This window comes from Ambystoma mexicanum, chromosome 6p, assembly GCF_040938575.1.
Source record: "Ambystoma mexicanum isolate Mex_15411 chromosome 6p, UKY_AmexF1_1, whole genome shotgun sequence".
In the NCBI taxonomy this organism is placed as follows: Eukaryota; Metazoa; Chordata; class Amphibia; order Caudata; family Ambystomatidae; genus Ambystoma; species Ambystoma mexicanum.
Window position 1 is genome coordinate 1,170,047,445 of NC_090935.1, and position 26,634 is coordinate 1,170,074,078.

Consider the following 26,634-nt stretch of genomic DNA (forward strand, 5'->3'; position numbering starts at 1 on the left):
TGTGGTCGCGGGTGTCTTTCATTTCGCCAGTTCTTCCCTGGCGGAATGAAAGGCACCCCCCAGCACACCAAGCCTGTAGCACCGGCACCGTTATGAACAGTGCCGGTGCTACAGGCATCCCCATTCCCATTGAGCCCTAGCGGGCTCAAATGGGAATGGGGATATACCGGCACCAGCACCTGCGAAAGGGCAATAACCGGGTCCGGTGGGGCCAGAATACCCCGATAGTTGCCCATTCGCGGGTGCCGGATTTTCTTGCCGGTATGGAGGTAGCCAACCTCGTAATGAGGCCCACATTGTTTCTTACTCATTGGCTGTAAGTAATGCTGAACTGTATTCAAGAAACAAAGATGAACAAAGTGCCCCTTGCGGGATAAAAAGTAACAAACATAAAAGGCCGAAGAACCCTACTGAGAGGAGAGAGAGCACTATGCACAGGCGAACCTCCGACGACACCACATCCTGGAGGGTCAGAGCCGCACAGTACTATAGAGCCAGTGGTAGCAGCAACCAGGGAGCCAGAGAGTGATGTTCGCGGGAGAGCCAGCAAACCGAGAAGCCGAGCAACCGCTTAAGAGTACAAAATAGAGAAGTCGTCTTGTTTGGTGGTGTGACCATGCTGAGTCCCTGGTGGGCTAGAGTCCTTCAAACGAATGCAAACAGTAGGCGGGACTGGAGGAACAGATCTTCTAAACTAAACGGCTCTGGGTTACGGAGGCTGTGAGAGGCAGCAACGTATATGAAGGAGAAGTAACAGAAATGGTGCAACAAGAAACCCTGTAGCTGGCTGAGTTGTGAGGTGCAGATGCCTTTCCGAAGGAGCAGACCCGATGCTGAAATAGGAAGCGAGGTAGCTCAGTGAATAAGACAGCCAATATATCAAAGTGAGTCATTGAATGAAGTTGTGGGCTACAGAAGCCCGAGAATCCTGAAGAATACATAGTGGCAAAGCCCCAGCGTATCATTAACCCTAAAGCAATGTGAATGTCAGGAGCACCCCGTTAAAATACTAAGAGGAATGGAACCTGGAGGGTTCAAACCAGTAAACCAGAAGATAACAGAAACTCATATATATAGTTGGAAAAGGGAGATAAGGAAGATCTCTGAAGCAAAAGGAACTGTAAAGTTAAGTTTGTACCAAGAGCTATTGCAACACTTGAGGAGTGTGAGAGAAGGAAACAAAAGCATTGGAATTTTGAATTCCATATGAACACTTTAATTGGATAAGCAAGAGAAAGAACTTTTTGTTGGTGAAGTTTACATTTCTTTTTCTTCTTGGAGCTACAAAACATGTGACAGCCAAGAACATTGTGAGACTGGTCAAAGAGATCCATATGTCAGTAGCATACTGCTCTGACTATTTATGTTATTTTCTACAGAGGTAGGCCTAGATAGAAGGTAGGTTTTCAGATGAAGGACTATATTTTTGTTAGAGGCCTGACAAGCATCCATTCTTTGGTTTGCTAGGTAGGGAACACCCTCATAGCGATAGGGACAGACAGGCCTTTTCTTTATTTGAATAATAAAAACCCTTAAAATGTCCTTCAAGAGCCTGATTCCTTCTTCTGGTTCACCACATAACCTTAAATTATTTCAAAGTAATCCATTAGTTATATAGCACTTTCACAAAATTACTGGTACCCAGCAATTGAAATTACTGTTCATTTGTTGACCTCATAAGTATAAAAGGTTGAGGACAGCTTGCTAGTATTCAAACCAGTGACCTGCAGATAACACATAGGGCCTCATTATAACTCAGGCGGTCCGGAAATAACGGTGGCGGTAAACCCGCCGCCACCGTTGTTTCCGGACCGCCTGAACCCGACTCCTGCAGGCGGGAGGTGATGTCCCCCCAGGTCTGACCTGGCGGGTTTAACACCGCCCACCTGCAGGCGGCCGGGGAAACACCGGCAGCATTACGAGATGCTGCCGGTGTTTCCAAGATCCCCATTCCCATCGAGTCCCATAGGACTCGATGGGAATGGGGATTAACACCATTCCGCCTCTGTGATTCCCGGAAAACCGGGGTTGTAATGCCCTGGTAATTCCGGGAATCACGGAGGCGGAATGGTAATACGAGTCCGGCGGTAACCAGGCGGTTTTACCGCCGCGGTTACCGCCGGACTCGTGATGAGTGGGCACTTATCCCTCTCAGCTGTTGTATGTCCCGCCTTGAAACACTTGTGTATAGGCGCGTTATTAATGCCATATCATATCATAGTACCAGATGCTTCCCCTTAAGTATGCATACAACAGCATTTGGTAATACATTGGCTCTGGGGTTTCCTTTCTTATTAATATACCACTTGTTATTACAGTGCGTAGAAACAGGGGAATATGTCTTTTCCCACTAGTAAGTGTGATAATAGTAGTATTATATTTTGTTTTGTAAAGTACTGTAGGGGACAGGAGAGGGTAGTGGGTAGGTATCTCAATGATTGTTTTTTAACTGGACAGTTCATTAAACAGCATACTGTGTTGCAATTGGATAGCTCAGCCAGTTAAACACTCTTCTCTGATGTGCCAGCCTGCACTTTCCAATTTCAAATTTCAGCAGGGCTGAATGAGCCCCTCCTCTTTCTGAGGTTGATAAATTAAGTACTATTGCATTTGGTAGAAACAACACCTGTTTTTATAGCGCATAGATGAAGGAATGCCCAGACATGAAGCAGTGTACATGAAATATGATATAATGCCAACTACTACTCGAGAAAATCCAAGCCACAGTGATAAAAAACAAGGAGTATTTTTGGACAAAATGATAGGCCTCAGAGCATGGTCTCATTACAAGTTCGGCGGCCCTTTTTTGGGTGATAATCGAATTACCACCACTTTTACCGCACCACCAAATTATACACTTGGAGGTGGAGTGAAGGATTTACCTTCAACAACAAGCTGGAGGTAAATTCTTCACTTTAACGGTCAAAATCATCATATTAACCACCAGAAGTACATGTGTAGTCCTAGGGACTCAAGAAATGGTCAATGTCACCACCCTACCACCATTTGCAATCCTGTGGTAAATCCACAGAACCAAGTAGTGGTGATAAACGATTTTGGCAGTAATTTGGCAGGTTTGCTTCCGAATTAACGCTAAACTCGTAATCAGGCCCGAGTTGACTGTAAATAAAAAGCTCCGGGGCATCCAGTCTACCTGCCCTATATAGACAAACACTACTCTTCAGTTATATCTTTGCGAATATAGCATGTTCGGGAAAGGCAAAACACGTGAAGTAAGGAAGGCTTCTGGAAGGGAGTATTGTGATGGAAATGTCATACTGCAGCTCACTTTAGCAGTAACATGCAGAGAGTTCATCTGACTAGAGCGTGCAACATAGGCTCATGGTTTATTAGCCTAGATAGTGGTGTACATTTGTTGGGCAACCATGACATGATCTTTGCAAAATCTGTCAGATTTCCAGATTTACTCTACGCATCTTTTTGATGGTAACTGCTATGGACCAATAGAAAGATTTTAGTTAGCCAAAGATCCTCATCAACAAATCTATGCCCTCCACGCGCAAACTCAAAGGTAAAATGTTCACCTCTCCTATACGCAGTGATGCTGACACAATGCAAAAACTTTTGCCCCGGATCTCACCAAACCCTGTGACAGCCCTGGTTGCAGCTGTCTGGTGACTATGTACATACTTTGCCATATCCGAGGTCGAAAACACAGTCCCACAATCCCATCATATAGTCTAGAGTGTCATGAGATAGAGGGAAAAGTTGCTAATGGTTGTATGGAGGCACTAGCTTCCCAGTGATAGCTGCAAAACAATGGAACTCACTGCCCATAGCCTTGAGATCAGACCCCTCCCTATGGTCTTTCGGCAAAGGACTCAAAACCTGGCTCTTTGACCAAAGTATCTATAAACACAAACCACTGCCACCGAACCTCATCCACAAGATCACAACCTTCACTATACGTGACCAATTCTTGCATTTTATGTAACCCTGTGTAACCTTTGTACTAGTCAATGTAATGCTGCAACATTATGTAACCTTATGCAAAATGCTATGCCGGTATCATAATGTAACCTGTAACCAAGGCAACCGTCAATCTTATGTAACCAGCAACCCGTATGCCTCAGGGTTTGGTGCGCTTAACAAATGGCAAAATAAATAAATGTATAGCCATTTATCGTTATTGTGCCGACTACAACTCTTCCTCATCACACGTCTAACATTCTCTTCTGGGCCTAGTTGTGCTCTCATCCTCCGTGACACTGCTTGATTACAAACAGGGCATCATATCTTACTTGGATGAGCACTTTACATAGGGTTCGATGGAGGAGGTCGTGTTATGATAGTTTCTGGGGCAAGCATGGATGCACTTCCAGCGTGTGGGCTGAAGCTCACACAGTTGAGAATGTGATGAGGAGGATCTGGACTTGGTGTAATGAAGATTAGTGGTAAGTGATCAGCCATTGCTATCAGAGTCTTTGCATCTGCACATTATGCCTATCAAAGAACAGAATGGTGTGCAATAAATAGTATTACACATCAGCTATAGGGTTGAGGTCAGTGATCCCACGAAAAATACATTCCAGTGAGGTTTTCCATACATAGGCCCATAACTAATATGTATGAGAGCCATGTTCAAATAATATACATTATTAGCACCCGGTGGCCTCCCAGCCAGTCAGAAGGCTCAGAATCTCCTCAGAAGCAGAAGGCTGCCATATTCCCTGCTGGGATTCAAATAAGTGTGTCCCCGTGCTCCCTTTCCACTTCTTTGCCTCACCCCCAACCCCAATTTCCACATACCACACCTACACCCGCCCCATTTACCTTGCACTCCTTTGTCCCTACCCAGCCCTGGGAACACTCAGTGTTCCTGATAGTTCTCTGTCGCGGCAGAGGCCGCCATGTAAAGGGAGAAGGGACTATGTGAAGTTCCCTTCTCTCTAATCCATGGTGGCCATCTTGGTTTGCAGTTTTTTCCAAGTTGAGAAACGGCAAACACGCTTTTTCTCAACTTGGGAAAAAACGATTAGCTTCCCAGTAGAACATGCCGGGATGCTAGTAGCAATAAACCCCTCACTGGGCGGCGGGGGGGACATTACCAGGTCAGGTAATGCCCTGGGGCTATCGTTAAGGCCCTTGCTTCACTCAGGGCTGAAGTTACGCTCCAGAGCATTACTTGACTGGTAATGCCCCCCAGCTCATTGTTTATTGCTTAAGTGGAGATGGTGTGCATCTTCTGTGGGCATTCTGGTCAATGAGCAGGGCCTCTTTATTAGAGACTAAAGCATGTAAATATTTTGAAACCCCATTATTTTATGCATAGGGTAAACATGTCTACTGTTTTTTCACCTGCAGACGGTGATGGCGCATGGGTGCCACCTAAGCGATGAAGAGCTGGACATGTTCAAAGTGCACGGAGCTGCAATTTCTCACTGTCCCAACTCAAACATTTCGTGAGTATCTTGGCTTCCAACGCAAACCTAATTGTTTCAGAGGAATTTGCCACATTTAATATTGTAGTTGCAGGAAATGAGTGGCCTGGTGTGGGAGGGAAAAAGAAAGTGCTGAGTATGCCCCACCGGAATCCAAATCCCTCCATTTCCCAAGCTGTTGTGCCCTTGGCTTGTGGTGAGTTGCCAGCAACAATTCATGTTTGGGTGCGCAAGCCATCTTGCTGTGAGGGCCCAAGAGGAAACAGCGTGAAGGTTTCAGTGATATGCTTTTAACAACTGTTCAGCACTTCATTTTTGCTTGTGGTCATGAAATAAGGAAAGGTGCACAGCCCTACGAAAATCAACTGTCCCTTACTGCCAACCTTTTTAAGGTATTCTCGATCATGCACAACTGCTGAACACAAACATATTGCACTGTGAGTACGTTTGTCAGGAAGAGGTTTAACTGAGACTAAATGAGGCAAATTCATGATACTGACTTCCTATAACCAAACATTTTTGTGTGGGTCGCCTCATATTGTTTGGGACAAGTTGAATATGAAGAGGATTTTATTTACACGTTGATTGTCGGTCCATTGAAACTGGGTGGCCATGTTTATATCATTAAATGTAAGTCTTGTTATTACCATGGAGAGAGAATGAGAACACATATTGACATCACCTTCTCTTTTGTTTCAGCGACACATAGAGGGAGACTTTAGGTGATAATAAGAGGTTAATGATATGACTTAATCTGTAATTTAAGAGTGTGGAAATAAGACAGTATTAGTAAAACACATTATTGTTGTTCTCTGTAGGCATGTTGGAGAAATGATTTGTACTAAAAAAATATATAAAGGGGCAGCTGTGTAGCCCTTGAAGAAGGACATGATGATTTATCAAAAACGCGTTGGGAAAATGGAGAGTCAATAATCTAATGACTTTTTGACCAAATACACTAGCTGTTTGTTGATGCGAAAAATCATTCTTACATTTCATCAGAAGTATGATTATTGTCAATTGACACATTATTTTGTGTTTGTTTTTTGAATTTGGAGAAATTGTTTAACATTTTAACACGTGAATCTGAGCAGTGTAATTAAAATGTTTTCTTCATGGAATGCAATTGCTTTTAGTTCAGTAATCATATATAATGTATTTGATTGATTTGAGGCAAGGTTCCCTACATGAGTCCATCTGGATTACCTTTTATAGCATGAGATGGGATATCCAACTCCTTCCCATTCCAATCCTGAGACCCTTCTGAAAGCATGAGATGTCACATTTGGACACATTTCTACTGAATGAACGCATAAAAATACAATGGAACAATCCTGGAACCCAAACAACACTGATCTCCAATTTTTGAATTATAAACATATTTACACACATGTTAAGTACACTTGGTTAATTGAGTGAATAGTAGCAGAAATAGGACATGGTCGAACTTAATTCATGTGTATAATCCGGCCTTTTCAAAGCAGATTTTTTACTTACTGTGTTGGTATTTTTTGATTCATATTTTATAGCAAACATGTTATCATAGCCAGTTGATGATCTTGATGTGCTGGATAATCGATAAACTACCAGACTTTAAGACAATAAAGGGCCCAAAAGGGTGGTTCTGATGAACAAGCCATGTCCAAAGTATTCAAGTGCTTTTCTTCTTCTTTTGGTTGTTTCCGCCCCAGTTTACGCAGTGGCCACCTAGACGTGCGCAATGCCCTGAAACGCAAGGTGAAGATTGGACTGGGCACAGGTCAGTCACACAAGTTACCTAAGCACTTTTTACTAATTGTGTGAATGCCTTCCCCACAAGCAAACACGGGTCTTGGAAAAACTGCCTTTTACAATAACAGCCTATAACAGGTGAGGTCTTTAAAACCCCACACAGTAAGGCACCCTGCCAGTTCTCACAGAAGGATTCCGTTCCCAGGAAATGTAGTGTGTTAAAATGGAGAGAGTATTTTTTACCACAATGAAAGCAAGACATACTGGTTTATGGTTGCTATATTATTATTTGCATTTTATATGCTGGAACCTATGGAGGTGTGTTTAAGTGAATTGTGGGTGTAGGAGAGGCGTGAGTCTTCTAATCACAAAAACAACTACACAAAATATCACAATGGAGAAACTTGGTCACGTTTATTTTGCTTCATCCTCCACTCCTAGCATGTTTGAAATTGGATAAAAATTAGTTTGCACTCTTCCTTAGGCAGTATGAAAGTATGAACATAAGTTCATTCTATATTTGAACAATTGCAGAGGCAATATTTCCAGAATACGGTAAAATAGCCCTGTGGTTAAAACCCTGACCAAAAGTCAAAGGTTCGAATCCTAATGTGACCAATTCATGCATAGATAAAAGGAGCACCATTGTGTTGGGAAGTAATGCCCTTATTAATTTCCGTGCCAAACACACTTTAGTTTAGGGTGTGCTACATAAATATAATTTTGTATTGATATTACTATTATCATTACTGTTATTATTTTCAATATTAGTAGTAGTAGTAGTAATAACATCATTATTTGGATTACTGTTTCTAAAAAGGCCCATCTTTGTCTTTCTCGATGTGTCGTGCACATTATCTGATCAAGAAAAAAGGCATTATTGACAGCATTGCCCTTAGTCCACACAAAGGTTCATCTGGGTGAGTGGAATTCAAATCCAAGCGATAGGAAACCAGAATCAAAATTGACAGAATCCACAACAGGTTCAGTAGGTCTTAGAACTAAACCTACTGGTTTATGGACTCTTTACAATACCTGTGATTGCATCATCAGTAACAGGAAAGAGGTCCCAGTATCCAAGGGCAGATCACATGAAATAAAACATGTCTTCAATTGTAATACTATCTGTGAGCTATTTAAGAGAAAGCATCATCAAGAGGAAATTCATAGTGTGATCAGGCCAATGAAAATGTGCCAGATATTATGGAATCGAACCATAGAAATGTCCCCCAGAGAAGGTATCAGACAAGGACAGCTAATAAAAAGAGATGCATTCTGGGTAACTATCTGGGACACATGGCACACAGGTTTGAACGTGGTCTATGGACAGTATACCATTCTTAAAGCTAAAGTACATATTATAATAGTTCAATTGGCAAAAATGTATGATTTGGGAATGAAAGATATCTGTGTTTTATTATGACAGCCCAATCTTCCTGCTATCTCTGTGCAATCTAGAGCCCGCAGACCGGAAAATAGGCAGACAAGTCTTGGGGGAGACAGAAGGAATTTCACTCGTAAAATAATGAAATTCTACTTTAACAAAATCCTTGAGCTCCATTTTGTGTTTCCAGCACAATATGTACAATATTGCATTCTCACAAGCTACGACCTCATGTAACACACAGCACGTTAAATCACAAAACGTAACTAATTAAGCATGCAGGTTTTTAAAGCTCAACTGAAATAATTGACATTTTTCTGATTTAAAAAAGTAAGGTCCAAAAGACGACTACAACAGTATTGTTGCTTTTTGATAAGCTAAACTGCAACGATGATTATGTTTTACTTAATTTTCCTCTCAATTACTTTTAAACTAGATAACATGTATTTTCCGTTAGTTACTGTATCTGTACAATTTAGGAATCCTTTCCTCAAACACTGAAACATTCCATTGTCTTTATTTATTTAATAGGTACGCATTACTGCACCTGTTCTTGAACTATCTTATTTTTCCCTTTCCCATTTAATCACCACATAAATATGACACCATCTTTTAAGTATCCACTCTTCATTATAGAAGAAACAAGACCTACCAGCATGAATGTATGTATTCCTGTTGGAAACCTTAATTCTTGGGCGTGTCCATTTGGCCAGTTAATCCTCTATTCAGTTGTTCCTTTGTTTATTTCATGAACGTTTAGCCACCTTTTAAATGTCTATGGGATAGTGACATTCATGTTCCCTTTCAATGACTGACAAATGTATTTAGTGGAAGGGCACGCTCACAATGGCGGCCACATCCACAAACCATCATGTCTTTGCCCATCCTTGAGGGCTGAGGGGATTTTGCTCCCCAAGACATGGCAGTCAGTTGGTGAGCCGGTACGAGTGGATCTAGGTCAAGTTGCCTAAGCCCCACTGATAAACTGTTGGTGACTTCCTGTTTTGTCCCTCTTTTTCCCTCATTAAGCACCCCTCCAGCCTCTTTTCCTTTGCAGTTGGTGAACAGGTGCAAGTGGATCTAGGCCAGGTGGCCACAGCCCCACCCACCTTCTTAGCCCTGCCTCTTCCTTTCTGCTCTTAACTATTATATCAAGGGTGTCTCTCACCCGGGCGTCCCAAGTGAAAACCCCTGCTCAGACATCAGGTAAGCATGCCCTGACATGTATTTTCTCCCTCCATCTCCACAGGTCATCCCCACCATCATCAGGCAATACCAACATCAATGACATTATCCCTCCTCTAAGGGGTGGACTCTGCAATGCAGCAATCTCACCCCCATCAGCACCCCATCGCCATCCACAACACAAAAGTTGATGCTTGCCAACGTCCACTCGGCTATCACCCATGCAGCAGGCAGCACCAACCTCATCACTACAGACAAACTTGACACCATCTTCATCACTGAGACCTGGCTGACACCACCTCCACCCACATCCTAGACGTCTTTGTCCCCGACGGCTACACATCCAACACAGAGACCGGCCGAACAAGACACACGGAGGCCTGGCACTCATCCACAAGACCTTTTGGCCCTGCACCAGACTTGACGTCAACCACATTGGCTCCTTCAAAGTCCTGTCCTGCCATTTCCTGCTTTCCCCGACAGATACAGTCACCTTCCATTCATCTACAGACCACCCAAACCCAACACTGCCTTCATCAGAGACTTCACTGAACTTGCCATCATCATGTCCCTGACGCACGCCAAAAACATCTTCCTAGGTGACATCAACCTCCCAGGCAACAAGGCCACCAAACTGGGCTCTCCTTGGCTTTCTCGACAGCCTCAGCCTCACACAGCACACAAAAGACCCAACCCAGGAGAAAGGTAACATCCTTGATCTAATCAGCAGCACACTGCCTTCCCCCCACTACAGCTCTCCTCTCCCCCATGAATTGTCTGACCATGCCTTTCAACACCCTGTACAACCCTCGAGTCAAGCACCACCAGCATAAACCCATCAGACAAACCTTCAGGTCCTTCAAGAATTTCCTGGAGGAAGGCGTCACAGAAGACATCGCCAACCTCAACCTCACATGGATCGAACACCTCCAACGGAACTGCGTTGGATAAACTGGGTTGACACCTAGGGCCAGAGATGGCACGTCTTGGACTGCTGCCTCTCCTGCACCCCGCCCTTCACCACAAATCCCTCCCACCTGGGAGAGCCCACAGATGGCACAACCTGGACCACAGCCACAGCAATCTTCCGCCTGGGGGAGATGACAAGGGCACAACAGCATTGGCCTGACCACGCGTTCAGGCAGAAGGTGAACCTGGAAAGACGGCACAGCCCTAATACATTGCTGTCATCTCCTGTCAGGGGGATCCTGGTCCTGGTGCAACTTTCATTGCCGCGGAATTGACACAAATTGTTCCCACTGGGGGGAGTGAAGACACAGCGGGCCCACAACTGCCACAGTGCATGGTAATAGCTCCTGTCTGGGGAAGACTGAACTTGGCCCGGCCCAGGCTGCTGCCAGAAGGCCAAGATCACAGCTGGGCCTGGAGATATTGCGGCATCTTGCAGCCTCTCCAATGCCCCACCTGCTACCAAAGTGACAGCGCAGCCATGACCACTGCCATCAGCCTTTCCACATCTGATGGGGGACGCAGGGAGAGGATCCCCCTTGCCCATCCACATGGGGGGTCGCAAAAGACTCCAGACCGAACACCGCAAGTAAGCACCGTCCAATGCCCCGCTGGAAGCATCATCCAGTTGCATCGGGAACAGTAGGAATGGGGGATCCGAAGACCCTCTACCAGCTACTGAACGGTGACTGGCAAGCTCAGCCCAGACTGAGCATTGACTTGCTTGTGACACAACGGCCAATGTGGCCCCCGTGTCCCCGGTGCAGCTTTGCCGGCTAGTGGGGCTCTCCCTACTCTTTTGTGAACTAAGAATGAGGGACTGTCCCCATGACCAAACTGCTGATGTGGCCATGGTATCCCCGGTGTGGCTTTGCCGGCTAGTGGGGTGCTCCATACTACTTTTGGGACTAATAAAGTGATCTGAGTGTCAAGGTCCTGAACGTGTGTAGTATGAGCCAATGTATACATGTTCCTAAGCTCCTATTATGACAATGAGCAATGAAGCATGTTTTAGAAGTGGGTGATCCCGGAAATGTGCTACGCTTAAAGTGGACCCAGTAGTAATGTATGTTTGAAGCAGTGATCCCGTGTATGACACGCCTGCTGAAAGTGGGCCCAGTAAGAAAGCATGTCATTAGTGTTTGCCAGAACTACCTGTGTGCCAAGTAGTCACCACCATCACTCGTGAGCTAATAAGCCAAACCGACAAATGTTGCTAGTGGACCCCTTGTAAAGAGTGTACATGGTAATGCCTCAAACTTACCTTTGATTCCAATGTGAGTTTTTCTCAGCAATTGCAGCTATGTACCTGTATCCACGTGATTATTGCATCCCGGCTGCGCAATGAGCCCAATGGGCCTCCTAGGGCACGATCATTACGGCGGGCCGGACTGGCCGGCCCCCTAACACTCGGCAACGAAAAGTCAGTTATACAGACAGGAAGGACTGGTGGATAAAAATGAACTTTTAAACAGTGATGGGTTTTGAGACATGGCTCCCATGACAGCAAAGCTCTGGGCAGGGCTTCCTTGAAGTTCTCAATGCCTTCTATGAACTTTATGAGGATTGTTTCAGAGATGCATAAGTCAGGACTCCTCTTGGCCTGAGGCTGCTCTTTTCTGGGTGTTAATCTGCATAATCTAGACTTGTCTATAATTCTAGATCTGGGCTGCAGTTACCTTGACTTGCTAAAAGAGGGCAGCTTGTGAATGTAAGGTCCAAACAGGGGTGTAGAGTCTCATTACCAGCTCACATTTTTTGTGTCTACATTAGGTGTTATGGCCCAGTTCATAAACTGAGTGCCGTTCTTCTGAATTTATTTACTTATTGGAGTGTTTTTAAAAGTTCTACCTGTCACAGTATGGCTGCTCCAAGTGCGTGACATTAGATTTTAATATGAAATTAAATAATGAAACATTACATAAAATAACCTGACATAACATGATGCTAGTGCAACATAATTGGCATCATGTCCCCTAAAATAAAAAGAAGGGGTCTATAAATATTTTTTAAAGGAAATTGAAAAACAAGCAAACCTCCCCTAAAAGATTCTACTTGTTTTACAAGATAGCAGTTGGAAAGGGAGAATTATAAAAAGGGCAAACACACAAGGTTTAGCTGCAGTGAGGGAGGGCAGGAAGAGCCAAGATGGCTGACAGATGAGACATGGGGCCTCATTCCGAGTCCGGCGGTAACCCTGCCAGTGCTATCGGCGGGTTGCTGCTGGACTCGGAATAATTTACAGGCGCCTGACTTCCCGGTAACACCAGGGCATTACAACCCCAGCGGTCCGAGAAGTCAGGTGTCCCATGAGACTCTATGGGAATGGGGGCCATGGAAGCACTGGCACTGTTTCTAATTGTGCCGGTGCTCCCGTGTGGCAGTCTGCCTACCGTGGCCTCTGTGCCTGGCAGGCAGACTTGTACTTTGCCGGTCCGGAAACAACAGTGCTGGTAACCTTACCGGCACTGTTGTTTCCGGACCGGCAAAGTTATAATGAGGCCCCATGGTCTTTGCAGCTCGGTCATGCCACCATTTAAAGGCACACTAAAACCCTCCACTATCCCCAATTTTGGGTGGTTTGTGATCTGAGACGGGCCACTGGATTTAGGAGGAGGGTGTTCTGGTGCAGCACATGGAGGAGTGACAGAGGTGGAGGGGGTATTTAGGCTGTGGGTCACTAGCAGCTTATTGGGAATGGTTCATGGTGTGAAGCACTAGTGGAGGTGCTCGTAGCTGTCACTCAACTAAAAAGAGGACAAGGATGGTAACTGGGGCAACTTTGTGGTATGGTAAAATGGAACAACACTACAAAAATCCCACCCCTGTGGAAAGAACACAGAATATGCATGAGATAGAAGGATGCATCACTGTGGTTAATGAAACAGAGGTGAAAAGCATCCAAACCACCATGATGGTAATAGGATGTGTCTTTTGCGAGAAAAGGGATCAAAGGTGACCTAACCAGTCTCTAAGGACCAAAGCTGGACCAGCGGGGCAGTTTGGAGTCAATACAACCTTCTTGCTGTTCTTGGAGGTTCAACAGCATTGCACCAGGCTTCTAATAATTGTTTGAGAGGTTCAAAGCGAGTTTGGATGCAGTGAGTTGTGGTGATCCAGACAGGGAGCAGTCGTCTATTTGGGTTTGAAAAGTGGCTTCCTGTTGACAAAGCACTGTAATGAAGTGGGTCGATGGGGTCAACAGGGTTAGTTCAATATTCAAGCATGGTCGTAGACGAAGGTGCTGATGGCTCGAAGAGTTTGGTCGAGAAAGAGCACTTCAAAAGTACTTCCACAGCAGCGAACATCTGGTTTGAGCCGAGGCAACAATGCAATAGCACGCTCAGCTGGTGTGGTGCCTGGCAGACTAGATCGAAGATGCAGGGACAGCAGTTTCAAAATCAAGAGAGTGCCATAAGCATCACTGACAGGTCCTGTTGGTTCGGCGATTGTCGCATGAGTTTTACATTTGGCTCAAAGTGGTTTGATGGCAAAAAACAGGAATTCTGCCTGTTCTGGCTCTCAGGATGCTAAGGGGGTCACTAGGAGTTTGCTGGTATTCCAGCGATAAATCTGCCGGAATACCAGCAAACAGTATTACCATTCCCAGGGTGGTAAATCCCCATTCCTTGGACTCCATTGAGGGGATTGTCAGTATTACCGGCACTGGAAATACTGGCTGTTTTTTTGCAGATGGGGTCTGATTTACCTCAAAATCTTGGCCTGGGGTAAATCAGGCATCCCCCACCAGCAAACCTGTAGTTAAGTGGTGCAAGAAAGGTGGTGGAACAGAATTACCACCACTTTTACCGGCACTTTTCAGCACTGCCAAACCTGTAATGACCCGCTCAATCCAGGGGTTCATACAATATGATCCCAACACGGGAGAGGCTAGCAAACACCTCCAGGAGCCTTCACCTTCAGTGAGGTCCTGGTTACTGTGTGGCTAGAAGAAAGGAATATCTTGCTCCAGCAGCAGGTCACCCCAATGTGCCCTGGGAATGGTTACAGAGCATAGCTTGTGTCTGTCTTGGAACACTTAATCTTCACCTCACTGGGCGATAACTTTGGAGAGGACTGCTCCCGCAAAAGAGGTCCAAATGAATTCTTCTTGAATGTCCAAAGTGAACCCAAAATAAATTCAGAAAGGGTGGGAGACCCCCTCTGTATTGGCCACAGGTGACTAGACCAAAGCAAGCCTTCTTTAAGAGGTCCAATGTGTGTACTTTTGACTAGTGGCCCTTGCATTTTTGCATCAGGCCCAAAGTGATTTGTGCTAAAGGAAGTGGAGGACACAGGAAGGAAAGAGTTGTACAGAGAGAAACAAGACAGCAGAATATTTCCCCAACTGTGCTGAGCTCCCTCTGACCAAACTAACCCGCCCCTTTCTCAGACCCAAAGAACCAAAAAGGCCCTTTGTTATGTAACCCCTTGGTGTGAGGCTAGTCCTTTTGTGTATGATGTACACTTTTATTCATGTTTTAGAGGACAGCTCCTGTTGGGAGGCTGTCCTACTGGAGATAGGTGTTACCCAGCCTAACAAAGGATCAAAGGACAGACATAGGGCCTCATTACAAGTATATTGGTAAGTGGTGAAATCAGCAGTAAATCTGTTACTGCCAACTATACCACTACACCGAATAATGACTCACAGAACATTGGCATTAATTCCAGTGGCTAAATTACCTCCAACGGTAATTCCTCTGAGAACTGGCTGAATTAGCGCCGGGGCTAATTATGTCAGCAGAATTGCAGCCAGAAAAAAACATTTCCGCTGCATTACAATTGGAGAATCAGCGGAATTTGCTCCAAAAATCTGCGGTAATTCAGCATAAAAACTCAGCACAGTTACCCCCAACATAAAGGTGGAGTTAAATGCGTACAGGTGATTGAAACCAAGGGGCAGGTACACCAGCTCCACTCAGGAGGAGTATTTAAGGGCCACACCTTCCCCATCACACATCCAAGCAACATGCAGCCACAAGCAGCCGTCGATTATGGGATCCACAACCTCATACTATTCATCCAGCTATAGACGCAGGGAAAGAGACAGGCACCACAAAGGAGCAGGAGACGTGTGCTGTGAAGGGCACCCATACCACGTGTCCGCCCATCCCCTTGGATACTGATGGACAGCCAATTAGTGACCCTGTATAGTTTGGACCGTCCCACCATCACAGACCTGCTCACCCTGATCCAGGCTGACCTCCTTCCCGCTGAAGCTTGTGTCTGTCCTACACTTCTGCGTCATGGGCGGATTCCAACACACTGTTGGGATATTGCATGCAATGTCCCAGCCCACTTTCTCAAAGGTGCAGGACCAAGTTCTGGAGGCGCTCATGAGGCATGCCTATCAGCACATCTCCATGCCCATCCCCCAGGCGCAGTTGCACACAGCTAAGGCATGTTTCTACACCATTGCCCATTTCTCCAACTCTATGGTGGCATTGGTACCCCCCCCAGGCAATGGAGCTGGCATACCGGAACAGGAAACAGTACCATTCCATGAATGTCAAAATGACTTCGACACAGACCTCACAATCCGCTACTGCTGCGCCCAATACTTTGGAGTCATACATGATGCCATGTAATGAGGAACAGCACCCTACTAGTGTACATGGACACACATAGAGGACAGTTTACATGGTTTGTGGATAAGTAGTAGTCAATCTGAAAAAGACATATCACTGTGACTCACATGGGGAACAGAATGAGGAGTAATGTGAGACAACTACAAGTCCCATGATGTGTCACCAATAAAGCACTGAATAGGTGACGAGCCATGACTTACCCCAGTATACATACTGAACTCAGGTGACTGCACGGGACATCCTGGCCTGCAAGGTAGCAGAGCAAAAATAAAGAGGTGATGACTGGAAGGTTTAGACTGAATCTTAACCGCTGGCATTGCTCAGGGCAACCCTCCAGACCATCGTTCTTCGCCTGCTAAGCCATTACAGAAGGGGAAAGACCATATACAAATCAGGCTTGGTCCCACCCCAAAAGGGGAAGTCCAGCCCGAACTGCTAGGTCACATCCCTTCTGCACGAGACCACAAGCATCCCCCAAACATGTTTCACCCTTGTTGGGGCTCATCAGTGAAGAGTAGCTTGGGTCTCTAGGCCCAGCAGGCACGGGACCCACGTCTGGGCATACCCATCCCACTCGGGGTGACAAAGCAAAAACAAAGAGGTGATGGCTGGAAGGTTTAGACTGAATCTTAACCACTGGCATTGCTCAGGGCAACCCTCCAGACCATCGTTCTTCGCCTGCCAAGCCATTACAGAAGGGGAAAGACCATATGCAAATCAGGCTTGGTCCCACCCCAAAAGGGGAAGTCCAGCCCGAACTGCTAGGTCACAGCCCTTCTGCACGAGACCACAAGCATCCCCAAACATGTTTCACCCTTGTTGGGGCTCATCAGTGAAGAGTAGCTTGGGTCTCTAGGCCCAGCAGGCACGGGACCCACATCTGGGCATACCCGTCCCACTCGGGGTGACAAAGCAAAAACAAAGAGGTGATGGCTGGAAGGTTTAGACTGAATCTTAACCACTGGCATTGCTCAGGGCAACCCTCCAGACCATTGTTATTCGCCTGCCAAGCCATTACAGAAGGGAAAAGACCATATGCAAATCAGGCTTGGTCCCACCCCAAAAGGGGAAGTCCAGCCCGAACTGCTAGGTCACATCCCTTCTGCACGAGACCACAAGCATCCCCAAACATGTTTCACCCTTATTGGGGCTCATCAGTGAAGAGTAGCTTGGGTCTCTAGGCCCAGCAGGCACGGGACCCACGTCTGGGCATAACCGTCCCACTCGGGGTGACAAAGCAAAAACAAAGAGGTGATGGCTGGAAGGTTTAGACTGAATCTTAACCACTGGCATTGCTCAGGGCAACCCTCCAGACCATTGTTCTTCACCTGCCAAGCCATTACAGAAGGGAAAAGACCATATGCAAATCAGGCTTGGTCCCACCCCAAAAGGGGAAGTCCAGCCCGAACTGCTAGGTCACATCCCTTCTGCACGAGACCACAAGCATCCCAAAACATGTTTCACCCTTGTTGGGGCTCATCAGTGAAGAGTAGCTTGGGTCTCTAGGCCCAGCTTGTGTTCTGCAAGGTAGCAGAACACAAGCAGGGCACCCATCAAACCCATTCCCTGACAAAGCATGGTCATAGGCCTGTTCATGGCCTACGGCCACAACAATAGCGACAACTGCATTGGTGATGTCAGCGCATAGACAAATACATGATGAATGATGTCTCATATTCTGTGAATGACTGCAAGAGTACCATGTAGGCCAATGCCCATCCACTGCATTGTAAGCAAGGTGTGCCATGCACATGTGCTGATGTGTGCACATTGGCCAAAATCACATCAGGCCATATACATGCACCACGACCCACAAACCGCCATGTCTCACACTGTTAATTTATGTTTTGTAGGTGATGCAGGCTATCCACAGTTACTGTGGCTGATGATGCTTATGAAGAATCCTGATACACCACAGGAGACAGCCTATAATGAGGCCCAGAGGAGGACCAGGTCATCCATTGAAGGCACCTTTGGATTGCTCAAAGCCAAACTCGGGTGTCTCCACCACACAGGTGGTGCCCTCATGTATGGCAATGTGAAAGTCAGCAAAACTGTAATCATATGCGTATTGTTGCACAACTTGTGCATACCAGGGAACATAGAAATGCCTCCAGATGAGGACCATTCCCCCGCTCCCCCACTGGCTCAGATGAGGAAGATGTTGCACCTGAATATAGGGCACCACAGACATACATGAGGAGACGAGGGAAGGATGAATTGTCCGCCAGGGCCTCATGGACAATTTCTTCTGACTTGGCACATATGCACCTCAGATTCCACTGTATATTCCCTTGACAGAGCCGTTACCTGACCTCACAAAGGATCAAAAGAGAGACATTGGCCCTCATTACAGTTTTGGTGATATCCCGCCGGTAAATCTGGCAGCAATACAGTTTACGGAATATTCCAAGTGGCTGAAACTGCCTGGAGGTAAATCAGTGCCCCCACCAGCAAAGTTGTGTTTTGCTGGTGCAGTAAAAGTGCTGATGCCAGAATTACCGGCAGTTTTACAGCACCAGCAAAACTGTGCCTTAATCCAGCGTTCAGTTCATCCTGCAGAGCCAGTTATGCTTACCAGAAGTGGCCCACTGGGCCCTCGCATTCGATGCCCAGCTCCACGCCAGCGAACCGGGCTTCTTACCCATTTAAAGTTTGAGGATAGATTGAGATTGTTTCGGCACCATGACATCTAAACATTCTGTTCACCAGATAAAGCTGGAGTTTCCGACCACTAGCTATCCTGAGGGAAACATCGAAGGGAACCCGCTACTAGTGACCTGATTAGTCTTTTGACCCTATACCGAGGTTGGATGACTGATTAGCATGTCAGGATCACTCCGACCTCCAGCAGAGTTTCCTCTGACTTCACCCTGTCCAGTCATAGTTGAACATCTTTTGGGTACTATCACACATGCTCATGCTCCAGCTCCCTGACAGAGTTGGTGAGACTGTCGGTGGTGCTCCTGCTGCAACGCTAGAATGGGATTCCGCCTCAGCCGGCGTGTGATGGCCCTCACCTTCATTGCAACAATGGTTTTGTTCAGCCCCCCGGATTTGGGAAGGTGTTAAGCTCCTTGGTCCATGTTTCAAGACGGGTCGGGTGCGTAACCAACATCATTTCAGATCCCTGCCACCTTTGGTGGGCCTCCCGGCCCAGCAGCATGACACAGTTGGGGCACACAGAGGACAGTCCACCCCAGTCGACAGTCACACCGGGAGAAGTGAGCCCGACCACCGAGAGGGCCGTGGACAGTTGCTAGAGGAGGACGTGACGGCGGTTAATCTCACTGGCCCACGGACATAGCGAAAGTGCTGCCAGGGGGCTGTAACACTCTCTGCCAGATCAGAGAGCCACCTACCCCCGGGGCCTTCCCAGCTGACCCAGAGCCATTTGCAGTGCACCACCACAAAGGAAATGCTCCCTGTGGGGGCTGAGTGCACTCTGGTGGCAGTCCCGCGAGGGGATCCGCCATTCCAGGTGACCGACATGTCTGCTGTGTTGAATCTACCAGGCAGACTGCACAGACCCCACCCATTTACCTCTCAACGGTTTCACGCCCTCTTAAACTCTCTCTTCAAAGTTCTTTTCAACATTCCCTTATGGTACTTGATGGCTGTCGGTCTCGCTCCCATATTTAGCCTTAAATGGACTTTACCACCCACTTTGGGCTGCATTGCCAAGCAACCCGACTCCAAGAAAATCTGATCCCGGCGTTCTGGGGGCCTTCACCAGCCTAATACTGTCCACCTAAGAAGGACTTGGGACCCCTGAGCGGCACTGGTGAGTGGGCCTTATGTATGGCACATTTCCTGTGCCTGCCCCAGGATGTGGATTCATCGCTGGCTCTTCCCTCGCCATTACTGAGGGAATCCTGGTTAGTTTATTTTCCTCCAATAAGTAATACATTCAGTGGATTGCGAGGTCTGATCTGAGGTTGTAGTCGCAGAGCCGAAGCTCGGGCGGCCGGCCTTGGATCCGGGGCTCTCGGGCGAAGTGGGGGTGCCAAGTGTGCGCTAGCCGGATCTGGGCTGAACCACGCCTTGGGAAAGGTTGCCCGCCAGATACGGTGAAGAGGCCTGCACTCCAGGGCCGTCCAACGCAGACAGCCATGGGTCACAACAGACAGCCAAACGTGGCACGGCCAGCTACTCGGGGGTGGGGAGGTTGGGGTTGCATCAGGTTTTTAGGCTGCTGCTGCCGCCACCACCACCACTTGGGCACTCCGGGTGCCTGGCCCTCCCGACTCCACGAGGGGGAAAACAGGGAGGCCAGGACGCGCCGGTAACATGCCTTCGCACCAGGTCTAGGGAGCTTTTGACGGTGCTGATCAGGGCCTGACAGGGGGACTAATGGAATGGTGTCCCTACGACATGCCCAGCCATGCGTGGAGTGGGTCACCATTGCGATTGACATTCAAGTGACCATCAAACAGGCGTAGACCTGGGAGAAACCCAGAGGCCCAAGGTATGTTCAAAATGTCGATGATCAGTGTGTCCTACAATTCACACTAATTCTCACAGCTAGCTATGTTCTTCATTGACGTGCAAGCATACTGCCAGGAGTCACAGGCAAGTCTTTTTCCAGATGTGGGGGGTAGCCTGTTGCTGCAGGAGAGGCTGGAGGGAGGCAGCGCTGCCCATCCTGCCCGCGTGGCGAGACAGCCGCGCCCTGTCTCAGCCTCCCCATTTGGCAGGTGGACAAGATCATCAGGGTTTTAAACAAGCACTTGGCCCAGCAACCCTGCACGTCATCTTCTGCAGCAGTGCAACAGGACTTCCCATGGCAACAAGGACAGGCCACTACCCCGCTGGCCCACCCTGCCGATCGCTCACCCTCCGTGACTTCCCACTCCCCTTTCAGAGGGATGGAGAGGAGGGCCGGGGTGGAAGCAAGAGGGTAGGTTGGACAGCTAGAGTCTTCAAACCCCAACCTGGCCACATGGGGCCAAGCTCCAGAGACACTAGGGAAGGTCACCCACTGCGTCGGCGAGCCTGGCCATAGCTCAACCACAGCGGTAGGTGGCTGGAACCTCGACTCCCGCCTTTCAAGTAGGCCCGGCTGCACCATGGCTCAGAGCTCGCATAAGCGTGCCAGTGCCCGCATCCACCTGAGGACAGCTAGGTTTCCCTCGGATCCCGGCTGCCGCCACTTAGGACTTCCCTTCCGACCAGGGGGCCCCTGCCAATATCCACCAGATGAAATGCCAGAGACAGAAGTGCCGGGCAAGCAAAACAGCTCAGGGACTGGCTCAAACAGATGGGGGAGTGTTCAGGGCTCCCTCTCCATTGTATGGTTACGGATGTCCCGGCATGTTAACCCAAGCCTTCCAGATGCCCTTGTTCATCTGCGGGGTCACAGACACCTCCAGTGTGAGGGATCCTGCTCCCCGGCACCTGTTCCCGGTGATCAATCCGCTGTCGGGAATGTTGCATGACGGGTGCGCCGGGCTTTGGATGTATGCGTCTGGGACGCAACTGAGGTCGGGCCCACTGCTCTTCTTCTGGCTCCTCTGCCATTAATGATCCTTCCTCAGGTTCACCTACGGAAACCTTGTTACGACTTTTACTTAATCTAGATAGTCAAGTTTGATCATCTTCTCGGCACTCCACCAGTGCCGTTGCCTGCCCCAGGCGAGGCCAATTTGAGGACCTCACTAAACCATCCAATTGGTAGTAGCAATGTGTGTGTGTGTGTGTGTACAAAGGGCAGGAACTTAATCAATGCAAGCTTATGACCCGCATTTACAGGGAATCCCTCGTTCATGGGAATTAATTGCAATCCCTGCCACGAACGGGGTTCAGCAGGTTACCCACATCTGTTGGCAAAGGGTAGACACATGCTGATCTGTTCAGTGTAGCGCTCTTGCATCCCCGGACATCTAAGGGCATCACAGACTTGTTATTGCTCGATCTCGTGTGGCTGAATGCCACTTGTCCCTCTAAGAAGTTGAATGCCGACCGGTAGGGGGTTGTGTAACTAGTTAGCATGTACGAGTCTTGTTCGTTATTGGAATTAATGAGACAAATTGCTCCACCAACTAAGAACAGCAATGCACCACCACCCACAGAATCGAGAAAGAGCTATCAATCTGCCGATTTATTCGGCGTGAAGCCATAAAAGTTTGTCATAAATACATATACATCAAAGTGATATACAAGAGAGCATTAAGGGGCACATATTTCATATCAATGATATAAAGTAAAACATTAAAAACAGGTATTTCTCATAAATAAACAATAAAACAAGGCTTGTCTTGTGTATAAAACAGATCATTAAGAGGAATAAGACAGACCAACCTAAATATGCAAATAAAAGCAACAAGAAAATCACTTGCAGGAGTATTCCATACAACTTACTGACACACAGAATTAAGCATTGTACAACACAGGGAGAGATAACTCGCAGCTCTTCAAATACTTTGGGATATAAATTAGGGAGAGTATACTCACAACCCTGTATATGCACAGGTTAATCATTTAACACAAAACAGTTCCAGGATAAGCACAATAAACCAGGTAAACACAATAGGTCAGCGTCATCTCTTGAATCTTTTAAGCCAAGCCCGATGAAAACATATGGATATTGGAAAGACAACGGGGGTCATTACGACCCTGGCGGTAGGGTGTTAACAGGGCCAGTAGAGCTGCTGGCCCCGTTAACCCCCTACCGCCTCATTACGAGGTCTCCTCGCGGGACCCGCAAGCAGACCAGGATGCAAACAACGGGCCCATCATTAATGGGCCCGTTGCTTGTATCCTCCCCATTCCCATTGAGCCCTATGGGGGCTCGAATGGGGATGTCCAGGGTCTGGATTCCTGGAATGGGGAAATGCCGGGCCCTCCAAGGTCGGAATGGCCCGGTATTTCCCCATTCCAGGAACCCAGACCCAGTACCCGGAATGGGGGTAGCCATGCCGCAAACTGCGTCATGGCTACCTCCAGGGTCATAAGGACCCCCAACATCCCGTTCCTGAGTGGAAGCCAGATGAGTCATTGCATCAGTGAATGTCACTACATTGGTCGCCCTAAAAAAGAGCTTTAGGTAAAAAATCTCAAGACTTTAAGGTTTGTGCAGAAAAGCAGAAAATGGTGTACAATCTCTACATCCAAGCTACACAATGGGCATATATCTGTACCACAGCTGGCCCAGGATTTTGTGTACAAGCCCAGCATCCATATATGCAGAAGTCAAAATATAAGGCTTGTGCATACAGTGGTTCAATATAGTCTTACGCTACACATCCAAATTTTTGCTTGCTTTCGAGGTATTTCTCTGACAATCAGTAGCCTTATTTAACCTATTGTGGGAAAGTATAGCTGTCTTGACCCTGTTTAAAGCTGCTTTATTTGAAGGACACTGGGAGCCGACAGAGAACTTGCTCATTCAGAATAGTCAGGGTTTTCTTCATGTGAATAGCCCACAGGAGGCTCTTTCCTCCAGTCAAATTGAGCAAGTGCACAATAACATCTCGGTATAACTCCAACCGTGGGTTACACCATAGCTTTAGCCAGTACACAGTCAGTTTTATTGTTAACTCATTGGCAATCAGGGCTAAATTGACCTCCGTGTGTATGAGGGCATTCAGTGACCCTTGACAAAGCAGATACAACTTCTTCAGGAATTAATTTCTGCATTAGCTAAATTTGGAGTGCTTACCTAACCCCAAATGTCTGCCCCATAAGAGATGGACGTGAAAGCCTGTTTCCTATATACCTCAATTGCAGGGAAATGATCTCTCCTACCAAGTCGTTTGCAGAAGCTCAGTATCCCACCACAGGATTTAGGTTGGTGCAAGCTTTGTCAATTTGGAAGGACCAAAACCCATTCTCAATAAATCTAACCCTCAAGTAATCATACAATTTGACCTGCTCAAGACACAAACTTCAACTCTAGCAGTTACACGTTGTTGTTTGGAGAACTTAGGTTCTGAATACCAAGGTTTTAGTTTTTCCCTGTATTTTAATCTCTTCACACTTTTTCACGAAGGATGCCAAAGTCTCCTTAATACCCTGCGGCGTGGTCGATAACAATACAGCATCATCTGGAAAAAAGAGACCGCAAATCTGTTTGTGCTCAATTTAGGTGGATCCAAGCATTCCTTGATCACTTCATCAATAAAGACACTGAACAAAAGGGGGGCAAAGACACGCCCCTGCCCGACCCCCTTGTCATTACGAATTGTGGTGTTATCTCCTCTGCCAAGACATAGTGAACCATGGTTTTATTACTGTAGAGGGATTTTACAATTGACAACAGTTTGACCAGCATTGTCTTACGTTGTAAAGTCTGCCCAAGTAGATCCCGTGGGACTCCATCAAAGGCCGTTTTGAGGTCGATGAAGATGGCATATAAATGTATCTTCCTCAAAATGGTATACTTCTGCACTAGTACAAACAATCGGAAGCTCTGGTGCACAGTTTTTACCTTTATGGAAACCTGCCTGAATTGGGTGAATTATGTTATAATCATATGGTGTAATATATGATATGATATTTTATTTATATCACGCTCTCACACAAGTGTTTTCTGAACGCAACAAGGCAAGGGCCGGGAACAGGGGAGAACAAAACAATGATCTTACTAGGCCCAGTGACATTGAGAACATGCAAGTGTATGGGAAAGGGAAAAAGAGGAAAGGTGCATGGAAAGGGAGATAAGTGGAAAGTGCGGAACAGAGGAGAAACAGATAAATAATAATAAATAAAATAAATACATAAAGACAATAACCGGTGGTAGTGCAGCAAGCAAGTGGCAAGTGCTGGGTTTAGCCAAACAGGGTATGTCTGATAAGTGCAGAAGAGAAGCAGGGTGGGGGACTATATGGGTACAGATACAGACCCCAGTGCAAGGGGTGGCCCGGAGGCCGTGCAGGAGGGTGGCAGGGTGAGCAGGTACCTGGGCCCGGGGGACAGAGGGTGGCCAGGTGCACAGAGCCGAGAGAGAAAACAGATCAGCAGGGGAGAAGGGGGCACAGGCAGAAGCAAAGAGGAAGGTCTTGAGGTGCTTTCTGAACCTGGGTCTCCTCAAGTTTCAGAGTGGCAGGGCGGCTGTTCCAAAGGGAGGCCCCAGCTGAAGACAGAGATCTACCCACAGCTTGTTTCTTTGAAAAACGACTGACTCTGAGGGAGTTAGAGGTAGAGGAGCGAAGAGCTTGAGAGGGGAAGTATTTATGGAGGGATAGTTGAAGGTGTTTTGGACATCTGCTGGGGGTGGTGTGCTGTCAGAATTATGGATGAGCCAACGGGGGATATGTTCAAAATCAATAGACAATAACCCCTCCACTAGGGAATTACTGGTGAAAGCTATTTGAATATATTCACAGCTGTTATCGGGCATTTTTGTCGTCCGCTGACATCTTACTATGTCCTCCCTGATGATCAAAGTACACCCTTTCGCCATCCTTATTCAATGTATGCATTTTGTTGGTTAAAGAGATTTGAGACTCAAAGGCATTAGGTGGGAGCCTGGGGACGTTATACATGGTAACGGATGGTGCATCCATACGAACACTTTGGAGCTGGGTCTGGCCCACCCCAGTGCTCCGAAGCAGTGCACCAGCTACAGGCCGCCTGGGTAATACACAGGATGATTAGCAGCATGTCGCTTGATAACATCAATTAAGGGGCCAGATACTGAAGGATGGGTATGATCCCTGCATAAACATTTAGAGGGGTGAATACCTTGGTTGTTTCATACAATCAGTACTGGCAGGATGATCTGAGCAGAAGGGGGTATATTGGTAAGCTCCTTAGTTCCTCCACTTTTTGTGTTTATCGCTCTTAGATGAACCTGTGACCCCACCATAGACTTAGTGGCTAAAAGCAAAGTGTGGCACCCCAGTTCCCCATCCTGAAATAACTGCAATAATTACTGTATTTGGTTTTTCAACCCCCCATTTCCTTAATAAGGTCATGCACAACAGTGTCGAATATACAAGCTTTTAGGCTCTTAATCTCTTCCATCAGGTTGGGAGGACGGGTGAACAAAAACAGGTTTTTGGGCACGGTTTACAATTTTCCCCGGTTTATGCCCTCCCTCCTTGCTCTGCATAGTATTATTATTTTTGTTTTAACTGTTGATCAGCTTTTCCTATGGAAGGCTCTTTATTTATGATGTTCATTTGCTGAGGTGTTCCTTCTGGGCTTAAAATACTTAACCTATTAGACAAAACTACAGAAGGGCTGATCACAACCACTTCATCTTCTTCGCCTTCTCTCTGCAAAGAAATCTCTTCCAAAGTACTACCACTCACTACGGGGCCAGCTTGATCAGGAGTAATAGGCCCATCACATCATTCCTCAAGTACAAGGGTGTGTATCTCAACAAAATCCCTGCAGCCTTCATGAGCACCATTGATGTTAAGACTAC

The 26,634-nt window shown here is 46.9% G+C and overlaps 1 protein-coding gene across 3 annotated transcripts in view; it reads left to right on the forward strand.

Annotated features, from left to right (window-relative positions):
- The window catches only part of LOC138510275 (guanine deaminase-like), a 509,865-nt gene that overhangs the window by 439,726 nt on the left and 43,505 nt on the right, over nt 1–26,634 (forward strand). For all 3 annotated transcript variants that reach the window (XM_069625809.1, XM_069625808.1, XM_069625810.1), the window contains 2 exons: nt 5,326–5,423; nt 7,094–7,161. In XM_069625809.1, the coding sequence (XP_069481910.1) occupies nt 5,326–5,423; nt 7,094–7,161 (166 nt within the window). The remainder of the gene's footprint in view (nt 1–5,325; nt 5,424–7,093; nt 7,162–26,634) is intronic.